The sequence below is a fragment of the Capricornis sumatraensis genome, chromosome 9 (assembly GCF_032405125.1).
Source record: "Capricornis sumatraensis isolate serow.1 chromosome 9, serow.2, whole genome shotgun sequence".
Taxonomy (NCBI): domain Eukaryota; kingdom Metazoa; phylum Chordata; class Mammalia; order Artiodactyla; family Bovidae; genus Capricornis; species Capricornis sumatraensis.
The window spans coordinates 59,151,800-59,171,396 of NC_091077.1; the positions used below are offsets into that span (position 1 = coordinate 59,151,800).

At 39.5% G+C, this 19,597-nt stretch overlaps 1 protein-coding gene across 1 annotated transcript; it reads left to right on the forward strand.

Annotated features, from left to right (window-relative positions):
- The first annotated feature begins 3,947 nt into the window (after window positions 1–3,947).
- Window positions 3,948–16,999, forward strand: MARCOL (MARCO like). The gene is made up of 5 exons (XM_068981112.1): window positions 3,948–3,996; window positions 8,274–8,971; window positions 10,941–11,062; window positions 14,314–14,453; window positions 16,779–16,999. Exons 1-5 carry the CDS (start codon window positions 3,948–3,950, stop codon window positions 16,997–16,999), a joined length of 1,230 nt encoding a protein of 409 aa, XP_068837213.1.
- The last annotated feature ends 2,598 nt before the right edge of the window (window positions 17,000–19,597 follow it).

Below are 19,597 nucleotides of genomic sequence, written 5' to 3' on the forward strand. Positions count from 1 at the left end.
TAAATCTGATGATCAACATAGGTCCAAACTATGTAATTTATTTACTCTTAAGTAATTTACTTACTCTATGTAATTTATTTACTCTTAAGTAAGACTTCTTTACAAAAGAAGTCATTGTATTTATGGTGGTGAAGAGGAAGTTAATTTGGGTGTGAGAAACAGATTATACTTCAGATTTTATCCCTAGAATTTGCACCCTTGCACATTAATGAGAGTCTAGGCAACAAGTCAGTAAACACCTTAATTATAACAAATTTAGTTAATGATTATCATAATTATGTTCTCCCTTATATTTTATTGTTCTCCAGTCACATCATGTGTATTCAACTTAAGTAAAGATGGGAACGGTCATGTTTCCAATTTCAAATATTCACCTAAGTATACAAACAATAACCAACATTAATGTGTGTCAGATATCTGTATCATCCCAAACAATGATGAAATTGAATATATTTGAATTTCAGTTTACATGAAGACATTATGTGTTAAATAAGGAAACTGACAACCAAAGCAGAGACGAAGATGCCCAAGATTCTATCTCAAGCATCAGCCACTCTCCAGGACTTCAGTGTTCTGAAACTAATGCCTCCAATGGGGTAAAGACTGGATGAAATGATCAAATCAACTGAGAAATGGTGAGGAGCCATCGGTAGAGATTACCTAAGTGCTTTATTTTTGGCTTCTTTCTTAATATTGTGAAGTATTTAATGAAACGTGGTAACCAACAGGCAAGTCTCCCCCTGACAATTTTGGCAAAGTGACATGGAATTTAAGACGTACTATGTTTTCTACTCCAAAAACCAAACCAAAAAATCAGTTTGCCTTCTGGATTCAGTTTAACTTATTTGCATCTATATATGAATAACCTATGGAGAAGGGAATGGCAACCCACCCCAGTATTCTTGCCTGGATGATCCCATGAACAGAGGAGCCTAGTGGGCTACGATCCATGGGATCACAGAGTCGGACACAACTGAGCAACTAATGCAACGACATGCATAGCCTAATGAGTGCCATGTAACTCCTGTCTTCTGTCCTCACTGTGCTCAATCTTTACATATCTCCTTGGATTCAAAGAACAATACTTGACACATGTTAGTCCCCACGGTTCCAGAAAGGATTAAAAGGAAACATACTGGCCATTCACCAGGAGAAACTAACAGAGAGTTCAAAGTCTCCTTCCCTTTCGCTGCATGACAAATGATCAGTTGAGATTAAATCAAGTAACTGGACAGCGAGTGCTGTAACAGCCCACAGTCAGAAACCAAAATTACTACACTACAGGATGAACTCTAAACCACAGAAACACTTAGCAAACTCTGACCCTCTCAGTGGAGTATTATCATCATGATTTTAGAAATAAGGAAGATGGAAAAAGGCAGATGAAAAGAGAAAGATAAGCTTGTATCAGATCACATAACTAAATGAGAGGAGAGACAGAACCTCAGGTCTTCTGACTTTACTGCTATTATTGTTATTTCCAGCCAGATATGATGACTACTGAAAGGATATCTTCTATTTAGAATCTCACTCCCAAACACATGAAACACCCTTTTCCCTTCTCTAACAAGTGACTGTGGAGAGCATATTCTGAGCCTACTCTAAAATAGAATTTCGATCTTATTCCAAAATGTAAAGGAACATGGTAATGGAAGATAATTCTAAAGGTTGGAAAGTTCCCACAATTAAAGGAGAAATTAGATTTCCCATTTAGGAAAATTAGAGGATTAAAAGCAATTACTCAAAAAGCTCTTTGGAATGGTTTGGAGAAGAGATATGTTAAAGAGGGAAAAAGGGCTACCTTACTCAGCACAATCAGTGATAACTTCAACTAATCCACAGAGGCAGTCACTGAGATCTCAGAGCACAGGCTTCCATGAGACTTTACCTTCTAACTGCAGTATCCTCACATACAAGGCACTCATCATATTTGTTTTTTACATAGGCTATTTTCAAGTATGACAAAGCTGAAGTTGAAAAAAAAAGCAAAATGCAAACGCAGCTCTTGTGGTCCATTTGCTGTTATTTGAGAATTTACTGCATTGGAATCTACACCTGAGTATCTGGGTGTAAAAGTAATTTGCATAAAGTTTACCCATTTTTATCAATACACATGGTAGAGCAAATGATGAACTAAAGAATCTTGGTGGCATGTATATGGGCTTTCATTGCAAATTTTTTTAACTTGTTGGTATTTTGAAAATTTGTAATAAAATTTTAGTAAAAATTATAGGATGTTTAAAAACAATATACACATATTATATGGGGTATTATATATATATATTTATTTGTAAATAAAATATACATATATATAAACATATGGGGGCTTCCCTGGTGGCTCAGCAGTAAAGACTCCACCTGCCAATGCAGGAGACTCAAGTTCGATTCCTGGGTTGGGAAGATCCCCTAGAAAAGGAAATGGCAACCTACTCCAGTATTCTTGCCTGGGAAATCCCATGGAAAGAAGAGCCTAGTGGACTATACAGTCCATGGGGTCCCAAGAGGCAGACACAACTTAGTGACTAAACCACTGCCACATAAACATATATGTATGCGTGTGTGTCTATACACACACACACACACAATTCAAGGTCTTCTGGTTCAATACAACCTCTTCTGACATTCATATGAAGCCCAGTCAGAACAAAGAAAAATTAGCTAGGGGGAAAAGTTACCTTATTACTGAAAATTTAAAATTTTCCTTTTTGATGTCTTAAAATTGTTAGCTTGGTTCAAATAAATCATTTATCATTTCCAAAATTTCCCTTCTAAATAAGCTAAAATGAAAATCAAACACAATCCAGAACCACTAAATCTGAGTATCTTAAAATTGGAAGGGATTATAAGAATCACTTAGTTTACCACCCTTCCCAAAGCAGAAATTTTCTTTAGGATTTAAAACAGTTTGTCTTGCACCTTCTTATACTGGAACTAGTTCTGCCATCTGGAACTATGCAGATCAAATAATATCTTGTTTCTCCATACTAACACTCTTCAGATGACGATTCCAATGGCAGTATTAATCCTAAGTCTGTTTTCACTCAAGCTTATGCTCCCTAGCACCATCAATCAACCTTACTATTCTTTTTTTTTTCTTTTTTATTTATTTATTTTTTTTTTTAAATTTTAAAATCTTACATTCTTACATGTAAGATTCTTCTATATGGTCTCTAGGCCTCCCATTATAAAAGCCTCTTTTGGCCATGCTTAATTTTCTCTTGTATAAGGCAGCCAATCTCGAACACAATACTTCAGTGTTTCATAAAAATGAGTTAATTACCGACCAGAAGTCCCAAGGTGATATTCACATGAACTTGTTTGCTGTAATAGCTTAAGGCAAAAGGGTCGATAGTGTAATGTTATTCTCAAACATGAGATCTTTGTCTCTTGTTACCTCATAGAAATACATTACCCATTATCATTCCCCACTGGGTGTACTCATCACTTGCTAGTGACCAATATCAATGCATTTTCACTTGCTTATAAAATATAATTTGAGGTAAATATTTTGCACATAACTCATCTGTAGGAAAATTTTGTGGGGATCTCTACAGTGTCTCTACTGTGACACACTAAACTTGGAGTATCAGTAACAGTATTGACTGAAGATCAGTCATCTCTTAACAAAAAAAATGAACAGTGAATTCATCACTTTCTCAGATGGGTTATACCTTTTAAATTTTTTCTGGGAGGAAGATATCTGATAGGAGCATATTAAAGTTTGGATATTTATGAGAGTCAGGGCGTGAAGCTAATTTTAAACATGACAATCTACTTAAGAAGGAACACCTTTCAGGTTTCAAAATTTACTGTAATTTTTTTTTTTAACATAGTGACTGTGTTTAGCAATAAGGGTGGAGAATTTTCCAAATATATAACATGGTGGCAATCAGCATGGTTTATTCAGAAAGTATCTACTGAACATCCAACAACCAACTGGTTCTAACATGGAGGCTTTCATTTTCCTCCCCTTCATGTTCTTGGCCATGTTCTCAGGTAAGAAAAGTTACATTCAATGGCTTTCTTTCCAAATCTAAAAGTAAAGAATTAGAAATGTTGAGTGATTTAGTAATGTCTTGTCAGAAACTTTAAAATGGGAAATCTTTGTCAGAGGACTGAAAAAAGGTAATTACAAGCCACTTAAATATAGACCAAAGGCACAAAGATTAGTGACCAGGTAAGAGAACAGTGGATAGTCTGATGTGGCTTAAGAGCAGCAGAGGCAAAGAAAAAAAATAATGAGAAAAGCAAGACATTAGGCTGGAAAGAAAATTCAGTGTGACAGGATCATGAGAATTTGTGTATGTTCAAGATCATGTTCCACAAAGGGTACAGTTCTGTGTGATGATCCAGGGTAGTGTGGTCAAATAGAAATGGGTTCAAATCCTGACAGTTCAATTTTCTATTTATGCACTTTTGGGGCAATTTAACTTTTTCTAGCCTCAGCTTTCTCATTTGCAAAAATGGAAATAATTATACGTTTCTACAGGTTATCATAGGAATCATGATAGCATTAGCTATCATTACTTGAGATCTTCACAAGTAACTCTCCTTCAACAATGCTTCTCTCTATTCCTTACCTCAACACAGTCAGGTTGTCTATTTTCAGAGATATAAATTCCTAGCTAGCAATAAATTTGTCAAGATAATAAATGATACAGATAATACATTTCTTAAGATAATAAAAGTATGATAAGTGAAACCAATTCCACTGTACTAATATCTCCAAATTATGACCTCCTACTTGACCATTTTTTCCCTACATCTAGTAAAATGAAATAATGGAAGTAAAGTGCCTATGACCTTCAGCTGCTTAGAATGGGAACACAAGAAATTATTCTCTTCTCATTGAAAACACTGCAGTTATTTCAGACTGTTGAGTACAGGGGTGATCAGACCCATTCCGTTATGGAATGTCAGGCTACAGTGATACTTAAAACGAATTACACGTGAGAAAAGTTGTACAGAAGTGACATTTAGGGATCTGCTGAAGTATTAGAGTCAAGAAATAAGAATAGAGAGTGAAGTGATGGAATGGGAGAAGGGAGGAGAAAAGAGTATACATTTCAGAAGGAAAAAAAAACATACAGCTGCAACTGGTCACTAGAACAGATATGTTTCACAATGACAGGTACCATATCGCCTGTGTACTTCAGCATCTTGCTGAATGACATTTAGTTTGTATTCAATAGTCATTTGTTAATGAAAGAACATATGTTAATATTAGACATGGAGGGTGAAGAAGAGAGAGAACTCGGGAATGCCTAGTACAATATAAAGTCGTGCCAATCATGTATTTAGAATTTGGGTAAATCAGAAAAGTGAATAGTCTACAAAACCAAAACTAAAAATACTTATTTTACAAAATTTTAGCTTAAAAAATAGGTGGATAAAACACATTCTTATATCTTAGTTATCTTCTTTAACTAAAAATTCCACTCCTAGTTTCTATTCTAAAAATTTATATTATCCATGGGAGAAATGACATATTTATTAGGGTTTTCATCAAATCATTGTTTGTAATATTAAGAGAGGAAAATAAACCAACTACTTATTGCTAAGAAACTGGTTAAATAAATTACGGTAAATGTGACAAATGAGATAGTGTAGTCACTAAGGAAAAATAAAGAAGTTGCTTTGTAAGCACTGATCTAGAGATTGCCTCACTGTACTGTCAGGGAGAAAATGAGTAGAACAGCATATATGGTATGCTACCAACTGTGTGGAAAAATATATTCAAATATGATTGCAAACATACAAGATATCTATGGAATGATACAAAAAACCCTGGGAAATGTAATTGTGTCCTAGGTAAGGATATGAGGGGATTGGAACAAGAAAGGAAGGAAAAGTTACTCTAAACTGTTTGCACCTTTGTATTTTCAGAATTTGATGCATTTTGCTTGTATGACCTATTAAAAAAAACTAAACATAATTAACAAAAAAAACCCAGATTGACCAATTAATTTTTTCCATTTCATCCATATCTCTACTCTCATTGATTTCTACTTGAAGTCAGTGCCTGTTAATGAACAACATTTCTTAGAATTCATGCATAAACCCATCTCTCTGTCAGAAATATTTCTTTTCTTATCCATTTTTCAGGCTATGGCCTATACTTCTTATATGTCACTTCCTCCAGGAAGAAGATATGATGCTCTACTCCTTGCTCTCTTTCCTCTGGGAAAGATATCTTTCCTCTGTCTAATTACTTCTTACATTATAGCACTGATCATTCTACTATAAATTCCTATTTGCTTAGTTGTACCCACTATTACACAGACCCCTGTCAGCCTCTTGAGGGCAGAATCATACATGCATTGATCAGAGTTCTTATCTCTAGATTTTACTACAGTTCTGGCATAGTAATGGACTCTCAATATATTTTTTGGTACATTGAATGAACAGCTAGATTATACCCACAGACCTCACCTCAGGTTACACCACAGTTGAATAAACCATGTTACTAACTGCTAAACTCCTATGCCTGGGTTAGGACCTTAACCACTATCAATGTAGAATACCACAGCATACTCAATAAAAAACAATTTAGGAGGCATCTGATTTTTAGTTAAATCTGGAACCCCACTCCAGTACTCTTGCCTGGAAAATCCCATGGGCGGAGGAGCCTGGTAGGCTGCAGTCCATGGGGTCGCGAAAAGTCGGACACGACTGAGCAACTTCCCTTTCACTTTTCACTTTCACGCATTGGAGAAGGAAATGGCAACCCACTCCAGTGTTCTTGCCTGGAGAATCCCAGGGATGGCGGAGCCTGGTGGGCTGCCGTCTATGGGACCACACAGTCGGACATGACTGAAGTGACCTAGCAGCAGAGAGACACACTTATGGTGTATACTCATGGAAATATAAAGCAGGACCAGTAGCAAATGCAAGTGAAATCCTCCTATACTTTCCAAAGGTTTGGAAGTTCCCTGAAGAAGGGAAATGACTGCCTTCGAGACAGTGACAAGGGGGAAAGAAGATGACTACAGAAAACATATATGGAGATGGGAGAAAGGATGTGGAAGGAGGGCTCATGCCTGATAGGTTTTGTCTGGAAAGTTGATGATGGCATCTTCTGTACAGTGAGGTTCTGAATGTGTGTTCTGTGATGTGCTGAAAGTTTTCAGTTTAGTTGGTCAGTTGTATCCAACTCTTTGTGACCCCATGAACCACAGCACACCAGGCCTCCCTGTCCATCACCAGCTCCCAGAGTCCACCCAAACCCATGTCCATTAAGTCAGTGATGCCATCCAACCATCTCACCCTCTGCCGTCCCCTTCTCCTCCTGCCTCATTCTTTCCCAGCATCAGAGTCTTTTCCAATGAGTCAGCTCTTCGCATCAGGTAGTCAAAGTATTGGAGTTTCAGCTTCAGCATGTCCTTCCAGTGAACACTCAGGACTGATCTCCTTTAGAATGGACTGGTTGGATCTCCTTGCAGTCCAAGGGACTCTCAAGAGTCTTCTCCAACACCATAGTTCAAAAGCATCAATTCTTCGGCACTCAGCTTTCTTCACAGTCCAACTCTCACATCCTTACAACAGGCATTAAGTAGAGGCTGTCTGATTAATTGAAAGTGAAAGTCTCTCAGTTGTGTCCAACTCTTTGTGACCCCTCTTGGAATTCTCCAGGCTAGAATACTGGAATGGGTAGCCTTTCCGTTCTCCAGGGGATCCTCCCAACCCAGGGATAGAACCCAGGTCTCCCACATTGTAGGTAGATTCTTTACCAGCTTAGCCACCAGGGAAGCATTTGATTAATTAGTAATCCATTAAATCAGGACTTTGGGGTAATCTGAAAAGTGTTAGTCACTCAGTCGTGTCCGACTCTTTGTGATCCTATGGACTGTAGCCCATCAGGCTCCCCTGTCTGTGGGATTCTCACGGCGAGAATACTGGAATGGACTGCCATTCCTTTCTCCAGGGATCTTCTCAACCCAGGTCTCCCGCATTGCAGGCAGGCACCATCTGAGCCACCAGGGAAGCTCAGGATAATCTGAAGGCCCAGTTCAAATAATTCAGACCCTGGTTTCGAAAAGGGGCAAGATAGCTTGACACCATTCTTTTTGGAAACCATGTAATACAGTCAAGAAAAAAAAGGAGGACTCAAATAATCAGGTTATGAGACACAGTGGGAAGACTCCAGCTTGGGGTTTGGTTTTAAAAGATCAAAGAGGCATTAAATGCATGCTGTATCTTGGGATGAATACTATTGATTTTATATTCTTAAAGATAAACAACTTCTTTTTGTGTGCTTATCATTATCATTCCAGTATCTTCAACCCACCCTTTGAAGACTGGAAGTGTTTTTAAACTAGGAGACAGTCCAGAACCTGCACTTATTCTAGAGAGAGAAAATGAAGCTAATCAGCAAGGAGGACAAAAAGAACCTGAAAGGGAAACAGGAAGCAACACCCAAGGAAAACCAGGGCCACTCATTCTGCAAGGACAACCAGGATATTCTATTCAGCCAGGAAAACCAGAAAATGTTAAACAGAAAGGGAGGCCAGGAGTTTTCAATCAGCCTGGGAGTCTGCAAGGGAATTCAGGACAATCTAACCAAAAAGGGAATCCAGAAGCTTCTAATGAGCAAGGAAAACCAGAATCTTTCAGCCAGCAAGGGAAGCCAGGGTCATCTAGCCAGCAAGGGAAGCCAGGGTCATCTAGCCAGCAAGGGAAGCCAGGGTCATCTAGCCAGCAAGGGAAGCCAGGGTCAGCTGGCCAGCAAGGGAAGCCAGGGTCAACTGGCCAGCAAGGGAAGCCAGGGTCAGCTGGCCAGCAAGGGAAGCCAGGGTCAGCTGGCCAGCAAGGGAGTCCAGGGTCATCTAGCCAGCAAGGGAGTCCAGGGTCATCTAGGCAAAAAGGAAAGCCAGGATTGTCTAGCCAGCAGGGAAAATCAAAGTCTTTTTATAATCAAGAAGAAAGAAAAACTGGAGTCAACCCTTTGAATGACAATACAATGGAGATTCAGGTTAGTGTTAATTTCTCTTTTTATTCCCCCAGTCAACTTACTTCAGTCATTCTATTTTCCAGTTAAAAGAATACACTGTACTAACGACAAACAGTTGGTGACAACACTGATTTAACAAAATGAGAGGGAACTGGAGGTGGTTACTTTCCTATATACCTATAATCATTAGTGAGTGTCACGCTCTTCCATTCTGTCTCATTGTCTTCTACGGTTTACCTCTCAAGGCTTTCCACCTATATTGAACTAGCTCAGACCCTCAATAACAGAGTTCCCATAGCCACCAGAATTAACTTTCATGTCTATTTTCATCCCACCCATAATATACAAACCACTTAAACAGTATTTCTGAGTCACAAGTCTAATCTATCACTTTCCTACTAAAAATTCTTCAGTGACACACCACACTACCTAGACAATAAAACCATGATTGGATACTTCACGTCACTCTTGCTCACACACCAGCCACATCGTACAAAATCCTGTAGTTTTCCAAGAATGTATTCTTGATACTAATGATAGCTTCTATCACAGAATGGACATTGTTCTTTACAATTGATTGTTATTCAATTAGAGCATTAACTTCTTAAAGAAAGTGCCATTTTAATTTCATTTATTTTTTTGGTCACGTGGCTTGCAGGATTTTAGTTACCCAACCAGGGATCAAACCCATGCCCCCTTCAATAGGAGCCTGGAGTCCTAACCACTGGACTGCCATTAATGAGAGAATGAGAGAATTTCCAGACAAAGTGCCATTTCTTTTCAAACTTGTATTCCCAGATCCTAAAACAGGATAGGCATATGATAATTTCTCTTGAACTATTTGTCAGATGAGGAAATAAGTGGCTTGTATTTGAGAGGCATCATTGCAAACAGGTACATAGCCATGTCTCCCATATTCCCTTCTAAGTCCTGCTATACTTAGCCTTTCCTTGCCAGTCTCTTTCCCAACAGCCAGCTTTCTAATTCCATTCAGCAATTACTTTGAACACTCCACTTAGTAGATTCAAAACCGTTTTCTAGAACACTTCCTCCACCTTGTTATCTTAAGGAAAACTTCATTTTTTACCTCAAAACGTGTCATTCATCAATACCCTTTCAAGTAAAAGCAGCCAAATACGCCTTGTCCTTATGCCTCTTCTAGCATGTAGTAGTAATCTCCCAGGGACATCCCTGCTGTCCAGACCTTAATGCCATCACCTGCATGTTTCTGAATGTTTAAATCATCACCTAATCTTTCTCAATTTTATATTCTTTTCTAAAATGGGGGAGATAACCCTGTCCAATTCACAGAGTAGGTGTGAATGAAAATAACAGATGTATATAAAATGAATAGCAAACCTCTGTCATTTCCAGTGGTTTAGAGTTATCTGTCACCTTCCTTAGCTCTAGGAAGTCTAAGCTCCCTACTGGAGGCACTCACCATTCCATTTAGTGCCTCTGCTCTCATTTGCTGGTCAAAGCTTCTTTATGGTCACAGCCTTCTGCCATCCTATAACTTGATTCTGAGATATGCTTCAGGCGCTGCTATAGTTAACCAAACCCTCATAATCCTACCTCCTGACTCATTTTCTCATATGAAACAAGAAAAAAGAAAGGTTCAGTAAGTAATGACCATATGTGTTTTGTATTTGCCAGTTTGTGTACAAAGCATTCAAGTGAGGCAGTCTGGGATACACAGTAAGAGCAGAGGTTCTAGAACCAGATAACTCAGAGTTTCAATTCCAGATTGGGTAGTTAGTCCATATATGATTTTGTGCTTGTCACTTAAATGCACTGTCCTCCTGGAAAAAAAAATAAACTCTTCTTTCATACTGTTGCACAGATTACATTAAAATGTAAAGGGTCAACAAAATAATTGATTGAGTACAATGCTTAATCAGTAGTTAATGAGTAATAAATACATGTTTTATTACAATGACATAATTAGAGTATCCCATATTTTACCTAATGGTCTTTCACATTACTGAAGACTGGCCATACTAGCAACAAGAACCCAACCGGAAAAACAAAATGTCAGCCTAACTATGAACCAGTCTGTGGTTCTGATGGAAAAACCTATGGCAACCGCTGTGCATTTAATGAAGCCCAAAGGTAAGAGGAGTTTAGGTTTGTTTGTACTAGGAAGTACTATTCTGATCCAAAGGGACTAAACGAATATTTTTCATTACATCTCCCATAGTTATCTCTCCATAGCACTTTGGATGTCTGTCCAAAGGAAACATAAAAGGACACTTAGCCTTGAACAGTAAAGTCAGTCATTTCCTGAGAAAATGTGATACATTCAGCTTTTTAAATAGGTGCAAGCTTATTACTGAGTCATTCATTTACCAAATATTCATTAAACATCTGCTATGTACCAGGCATTGTTCGAAGCACTAAGATGGTGAACAAAATACAGAATCTCTTGTTTCCATGGAGCCTTCATTTTTGCAAGGAAAGGCAGCAGACAAAATATATTAGGGGGCAAAGAGGATTATGAATCTCACAGATTACTAAGCGATGACTACTAAAATATACTTTAAATTTAAATAATATTAAAAGTTGGATTTGGTAAGCCAAGCCAAATTTTAAGAGTTGCGATGAGATGACACGGCCATTTAAAATTAGAATGTGTGACTAAAAGATAGTTCAGCTTTCAAAATTAATGAATACATCTCTGAATGAAAGGAATAAAGTAAAAATTGTACTTCCTCTGTTTTGGAGAGTTCCAGAATTTATTAAGGTTAATGTTAATGTAAATATTAAAGGTAAGTGTCCTCTATAGCTATAAAATATAAGTTGGAAGGCAGACTGGACACCTTCTCATTTTATAGATAAGGCACCTGGCCCAGGGACAGGAAAAGAATGCCACAGAGTATACAAATTCTCAGAATGTTCCATGTGAAACAGGCTAGCCACAGCCTTTTCCCATTTGTCTCTGTATGGTGATGCCACAATTACTTGGTCCTTGATTGCTCTCATTATCTTGTTTTCAGGTTGAGTAATGGAAAACTGAGTCTGAACCATGAGGGGAAATGTTAAGCATTTGCTACAACCAATCACCTGGAATCTCAGAATCCACTTTGAATTCCCTTTAAACAATGGATTTCCCTGGGTGTTCTACTGAGGCCAGCAGGAGTCTTATATATACAATGGATCTTACATTATTCTCTAGATCTTTTCACTGCAAATAAAGTTGGTTCCAGAGATGGTTCCAATTTCTGGGATTGTTTATTTTCTAGACTTTCCCAAAACTTGCGTCTATGATCCACCTGTTCCCAAAGTGCCAAAATGGCTAAGACTTCAGCACCAGCAACTTCAGCAGCAATTTGCAAAGCCTAATTAGTGTAAAAATCTCAGGATCACATGTAAAAAATAAAGATTCCCCAGTTGAGAAATACTGGTGCTGTAAGTCTCTGCTAGAGCTCAAGAAAGTGGAGCTTGAAACCACATTCCAGGTGTTTCTAACAAAGGTGGTCTCTGGATACTTGATGTAAAACTGATTCAAGATTTCTTAAGGATGCAGTGATTGGCTTCAGAGGGTCTATGGAAATAATATGCAAAATAAATTCCCTGGAAACTTTTTTCTTCAGAGGGTATCCAAACCTTTTTTTTTTTTTTTTTTGCCACTCCTTGCGGCTTCTGGGGTCTTAGTTCCCCAACGACCAGGGATCAAACCTGGACCTGGGGCAGTGGAAGCACTTAGTCCTAACCACTGGACTACCAGGGAATTCCTGCATTAGATTCTTAAAGGGATATGTGAGTACAACTAGAGTTTAAAACCACTGATCTACAGACCTGAAACATAGAAATTTATTGTGTTTATCTGAAGTTGTGTTTCACGTCTGGTATCATCCCAAAACAGAATGCTTAGAATGAATCTCACCAGGATGTTAATCATATTGGTTAGCAAGATGGGCCCAACAAAGGGAACAAACCCAACATAATGTTGGGATCAGAGCTGGTGAAAAGAATGGTTTAATGAAAATGAAGTCAGAGAGCTTGCACAAGATCTGCAGGTCAGTGATAACTACAGGTCCTTTTATATCCACAGGAGCTCTGTTCAACAGTAAGGTATTCAGATGGCAATCCATATTTGGAATATTATGGGTAGAACCCAACAAACATAGCAGGATACAGACAATGGAATAAGGCACATGGTCCAGATGAAAATGTAGAGGGAAGCTGTGGTATCAGACAGGATAAGCGGTTAAATCAAAGGAGAGAGAAACATAATGTGTCATGGTCTGGGAAAGTGAGGGGAGAAAAAAAAAAGATGCAGAAAGCTATCACTAAGGGATATGTGAGTCATTAAGAGGCATACTAAGGGCATTCAATTCTGCATATCTAATTGGCAATGAACAAACCTCAGAGATCAACTGTGGAATCCCCTCATACATGATTCATCTAGAAACTCAATCCCAAATTCAAATGGATAGAATCTAAGCAAACTCTTATCTTGGACTTTTCCTAGTACTCCAGGATGTTTCCCTGCGATTCTGCTTAATGGAAGATTAAACAGAGGGGATACTGAGCCCAGAGCAAAATGCCTCATATTGTGGAACTAAATTATTTTGAAATTAATATACACATATACAGAATAGAATTTAATGCTGGAAAATACCTCAGTACTTAATTACCATTAAGGTTAAATAAGTTAGTTTAGTTTTTTTTTTATTTGCCTGTGCCTCACAAACAAAACAATTCATACTGAACACAGACCTCATACTTCAGACACAATGATGCCACGGCACAGACAGAACTTGTAACTTTTTCTTAAATACTTAAGGATAAAAGATATAATGAAGTTCTATATCTACCCACATTTGTTTTGCACACACACACAAATAAATTATTTCTGTATTTTTACTATCAGAATTATCTCAGGAAAATGTTCTGTGGAAGCTACAACTGAGTATGCTCGAACAATTAGTCTGTAATATTAAAGAGGCATTTAATAATCACATGAAAAGACATTAATGCAATCTTGCAAATATATAGTGAGCATCTTGAGGGAGAAATTTTTAGACTTTTTTTGTACACAGAAGGAATTTGTTTTAATGAATGAATCATTGAACAATCAATGCAGGAGAATACCAGTGAAACAGGTGCTATTCACTTCTCTCCTTAATTGCCTATATCTAAGTCAAGCTACTATTCATTGTCTCCTCCTGAAACACCGCAAGATCTCCTTAAATGATTTGTGTCCTTTTACTTTCCGTCTTTTTAATTCATTCCTCATAAAGCAGCAAGAGTGACCTGTTTGAAATATGCATTTTATGATGTACTACTGCTATCCTAGCTTACAACCCTTGGGTCCCTAATATTTAGGACAACCTTCATATTCTACCCCTGATCCACAGGATAATCATCGTCCTGATAGCAAGTTTGACTACAGCCACTTTTGATCATTCCAAAGAGTTTAGAAATCTTTTCCTAAAAACACTTCACATTCTTTTCCTTATCATCAATGCCCTTAATCCTTTAGCAGCTCATGAGACCAGCAAGTCCCTGGCTCCTTCCTATCTGTTCAAAGTCATTGTCTGCCTGGACTCCTCTAACTTTCTCTGTCCTAGCCACAGAGATCTTCCCACTATCAGAATCCACTAATTCCTTATAAATCAGGACCTGTGAATTTTCTTAGTCCTTCTGCAACACTGGAGATGAGAACTTTTGAAATCTATTCTCCTACCATCAGTCAGTTCAGTCGCTCAGTCATGTCCAACTCTTTGTGACCCCATGGACTGCAGCACACCAGGACTCCCTGTCCATCACTAACTCCCAGAGTTTACTTAAACTCATGTCCATTGAGTCGGTGATGCCATCCAACCATCTCATCCTCTGTCATCCCCTTCTCCTCCTGCCTTCAATCTTTCCCAGCATCAGGGTCTTCTCAAATGAGTCAGTTCTTCGCATCAGGTGGCCAAAGTATTGGAGTTCTAGTTTCAACATCAGTCCTTCCAACGAACATTCAGGACTGCTGCCCTTTAGGAAGGACTAATTCGTTCTCCTTGCAGTCCAAGGGACTCTCAAGAGTCTTCTCCAACACCACAGTTCAAAAGCATCAATTCTTCGGTACTCAGCTTTCTTCACAGTCCAACTCTCACACCCATATATGACTACTGAAAAAACCATAGCCTTGACTAGATGGACCTTTGTTGGCAAAGTAATGTCTCTGCTTTTTAACATGCTGTCTAGGTTGGTCATAACTTTTTTTCCCAAGGAGTAAGCGTCTTTTAATTTCATGGCTCCAGTCACCATCTGCAGTGATTTTGGAGCCCAGAAAAATAAAGTCTGACACTGTTTCCCCATCTATTTGCCATGAAGTGATGGGACTGGATGCCATGATCTTAGTTTTCTGAATGCTGAGTTTTAAGCCAACTTTTTCACTCTCCTCTTTCACTTTTATCAGGAGGCTCTGTAGTTCTTCATTTTCTGCCCAAAGGGTGGTGTCATCCTGCATACATGAGGTCATTGATATTTCTCCCAGCAATCTTATTTCCCAAATTGAGAAAGGAGTATGTCAAGACTGTATATTGTCACCCTGCTTATTTAACTTATATGCAGAGTGCATCATGAGAAACGCTGGGCTGGAAGAAGCACAAGCTGGAATCAAGATTTCTTCCAACAGGCAATGGAAAAATTAAATCTTTCTGAGCATGAGTGAAATGAGTAGATTTCCATTAATATGGATGCTTAAACTAACACTTACATAGCACTAAAGGCATCTCGTTAATATTTCCAAAGAATAATTTTGCATTGAAAAATCCCAGTTTATCTTAGGTAAATAAAGCAAGTTGCAGAAAAGTGTATGCTTCTATTAAATACAAAACCTCTGGTTCACAGTAGTAAAAAATGGCTGGAATGGGGTTCCAGAGATATTTCTACCTCTCCTTCTGTTACCCCCAACTGTAGCCACGTATTTAGCTTGGATTCTTTTAAAGATCAATGCCCAAGGTCTAAGGCAGAGCACCTGAATCACAATCTGAGGAGACCAGGTGCTGTTTATAAAACTCCCCAGGTGATCATCATATCTATCAACTGTTTTTACTACTAAGGTTCTAGACTTCCCTTATTTTGAAGGCCTTGATAGTCTTATATAGCACTGGTCAGCTATATATAACACTGTAGAATGTTTCTCACTTGACATTTGTGTGGTATTTTTCTCATGACTAGATTCTGATTATAAATTATTTGAGAAAATGTACAAAAACTCTGAGCTGACTTTACAATGCTGACCAGGTAATTCACTACCCTGAGTCTTAATTTCCTTATCTGTGAAGTAGAACCAGCTGTCCCTTAAGTGTCTTTATTTTTTGTTTTCTGGAACACTTTTTTTTCTTAACTGAAGTATGGTTGATGTATCATATATATATATGTTACAACTGTGAATATGGTGTTTCACAATTTTTAAACTTTATACTTCATTTATTATAAAATAACGACTGTACTCCCTGTGTTTTACAGTATATCCTTACAGATTTTTAGAAAATTTTTCATGTATTTTTAATAGGAGGTAGATTATTTTATACATAATAGGTTGTATTAATACCTCTTAATCTTCTACCTCTATCTTGCCCCCGTTCTTTCTCCCCACTGGTAACCATTAGTTTGTTCTCTGTATCTGTGAGTCTGATTTTTTTCTTGCTATATTCACTAGTTTGTTGTAGTTTTCAGATTCCACATACAAGTGCTATCATACAATACTGACTTTCTCTGTCTGACATTTCATTTAGCATGATACCATCCAAGTCCATCCATGTCCTTGCAAATGGCAACATTATATTCTTTTAAAGGCTGAGTAATACTCTGTTAGGTATATAAACAGGACTGGGGTTCATAGAGACTTCACTGGAAAAGGGGGCACACAAAATTGCACAGGCTCTGGCACAGGGCGAAAGCAGTGACTTGCCCCGGAGCCCGGCCTGGACCCACCTGCTGGTCTTGGAGAGTCTCCCGGAGAGGCGGACGGAGAGAGTGGGGAGCTGCAGCCACCCTGGGGATGGAGACAGTGGCAGCAGCCATTCTTGGGAGCTCCGGCGCTGGTAGGAGCCGTGGCAGAATCCTCCCTTCACCTGATTAGTGCCAAGACCTGGCCCCACCCAACAGCCCACAGGCACCAGTGCTGCGATGTCTCAGGCCAAGCAACTAACTGGATGTGAATACGGTCCCACCCTTCAGCAGACCCACTGCAGAAAGAACATCGGAGCCCACAGAGGCCTCTGGACACAAACGCCCTGCCCACCTGAGAGCCAGGACTCAGCTCTATTTACCAGTGCGCAGGAGCAGTCCCAGAATCCCCCCGACCCGGGCCCTGGCCCCGCCCTCCGGGAAGCCGGCCCATGCCTCTGGAGCAGCCTCACCCTCCAGGGGGCAGACACCACCACAATCCCACAGCCTGCAGACCAGCCTGCCCACAGAAAGTCAGACTCTGCCCTGGAACCAGCTGGGCCCTGGTCCTGCCCAACTGCAGTTCATCACAAGCTTCAGGATACCCCAGACCCCAAGTCCAACTGTGTCAGGAACCAGCCGTCTACTACCAGGCACTGACACTGGCTCTGGGACCCCTGGGTCCTGCAACCAGACTCTAGGACTCAGCTCTGCCTGCCAATCGTCCAGCATTAACCCCAGGACCTGGCTTACCCACCAGTAGGCGAGCAACAGTCCCGGAGTTTTCAGGACCCCAAGACAGCACTAGTTCCAGGGCCCTCTTGTGACCCTGCTTCTGCACAAGGCTGGGCCTGGGGCCAGCCCCGCCTACAGACCCGCCCACACAGTCAGCTTGCTGCAACAGAAGGCCCACCCCGCCCTCAGAGAGGGAAGCCCTAGAGCACACAACCTGGGTGATGAGAGGGGCGTGTGCTGCTGGGATACCTAGGACTTCTCCCGCACAAGGCCAATTCTCCAAGGTCAGGAAGACTATAAAATACACAAAAATACAAACAAAATGAGCGATCGAGGAGCATTTTCATAAGTGATTTTTTAGACCATTGTGCTTCTGTGGTCCTTTAAATATAAAGTAAGTATGAGAAACATGGTTTCAACGCAAGAGTGGGGTTGTTTTGTTGTTTCTTGGTCACTGTGTGCAGCCTGTGGGATTAAGATTGTTCCCTGGACAGGGATTGATTCCAGCATGAAAAACACCAAGTCCTAACCAATGAACCACTGGGGAGTTCTGGATTTCCTTTTTTAAATCACCCCTTACCTGGCCCCCAGACGGTAAACAAAATATACGTTTTCTTAACTTTTTCAATCCAAAGCTATTTCCTTTTTTTATAGAGAAATTTATTTTTATTTGGGATTATTATCTCTCCTATATTAGTGTATGTATATATACATATAATTTTTTTCCTTCTACTTAAACTGTTTTTAACCTTTATTTTTCCAGCCTCAATGTCCTCTATCAGCCAGTGATTCTGAATTTCCACAGATCTCTGTCTTAGCATGTAATTTTATATATATGTGTATATATATATATATGTGTGTATATATTGGAGAAGGCAATGGCACCCCACTCCAGTACTCTTGCCTGGAAAATCCCATGATGGAGGAGCCTGGTAGGCTGCAGTCCATGGGGTCGCTAACAGTTGGACACACTGAGCGACTTCACTTTCACTTTTCACTTTCATGCATTGGAGAAGGAAATGGCAAGCCACTCCAGTGTTCTTGCCTGGAGAATCCCAGGGATGGGGGAGCCTGGTGGGCTGCCGTCTATGGGGTCGCACAGAGTTGGACACGACTGAAGTGACTTAGTAGTAGTAGTATATGTATATATATATACGTACACTATATTGGTAATGATCTCATCAACAATAGCAGACAATTCAATTACCACTTATATCCATAAAGAATACTCATACATTAAAAAAATTTTTTTCACTCATATATTTTTATCTGGGTCCAGAATTCTTGCCTGGAAAATCCCATGGGTGGAGGAGCCTGGTAGGCTGCAGTCCATGGGGTCGCTAAGAGTTGGACACCACTGAGCAACTTCACTTTCACTTTTCACTTTCATGCATTGGAGAAGGAATTGGCAACCCACTCCAGTGTTCTTGCCTGGAGAATCCCAGGGATGGGGGAGCCTGTTGGGCTGCCGTCTATGGGGTCGCATAGAGTTGGACACGACTGAAGCGACTTAGCAGCAGCAGCAGAATTTTTAAAACACACGTTCACTAACCTATGATATTTGCACTTGGCTGTCTCAGCTTTAAAACATTATTTTGAGTCATCCCAGTGCACCAGCCCCAAGCATCCAGTATCATGCATTGAACCTGGCTGGCAACTCGTTTCTTATATATTATACACGTTTCAATGCCATTCTCCCAAATCATCCCACCCTCTCCCTCTCCCATAGAGTCCAAAAGACTGTTCTATACATCTATGTCTCTTTTGCTTTCTTGCATACAGGGTTATTGTTACCATCTTTCTAAATTCCATATATATGTGTTGGTATACTGTATTGGTGTTTTTCTTTCTGGCCTACTTCACCCTGTATAATAGGTTCCAGTTTCATCCTTAAACTCAGAATGTCAAAACTTAACTAATATCCTTCTCCTGATCCAGTGCAATGTGCTTCATTTACAAGGTTTAAAAATCACTGGGTGGTACAACCACACAGCTGATTTCACAAGTCAGAAATTCTGAATC

Bases quoted from the DNA above. Each gene is read 5' to 3' on its own strand.
- MARCOL (XM_068981112.1), top strand. From the start codon at position 3,948: ATGGAGGCTTTCATTTTCCTCCCCTTCATGTTCTTGGCCATGTTCTCA. The intron at 3,997-8,273 runs GTAAGAAAAGTT...TTATCATTCCAG, and splicing joins GTTCTTGGCCATGTTCTCAG to TATCTTCAACCCACCCTTTG. The intron at 8,972-10,940 runs GTTAGTGTTAAT...ACATTACTGAAG, and splicing joins ACAATACAATGGAGATTCAG to ACTGGCCATACTAGCAACAA.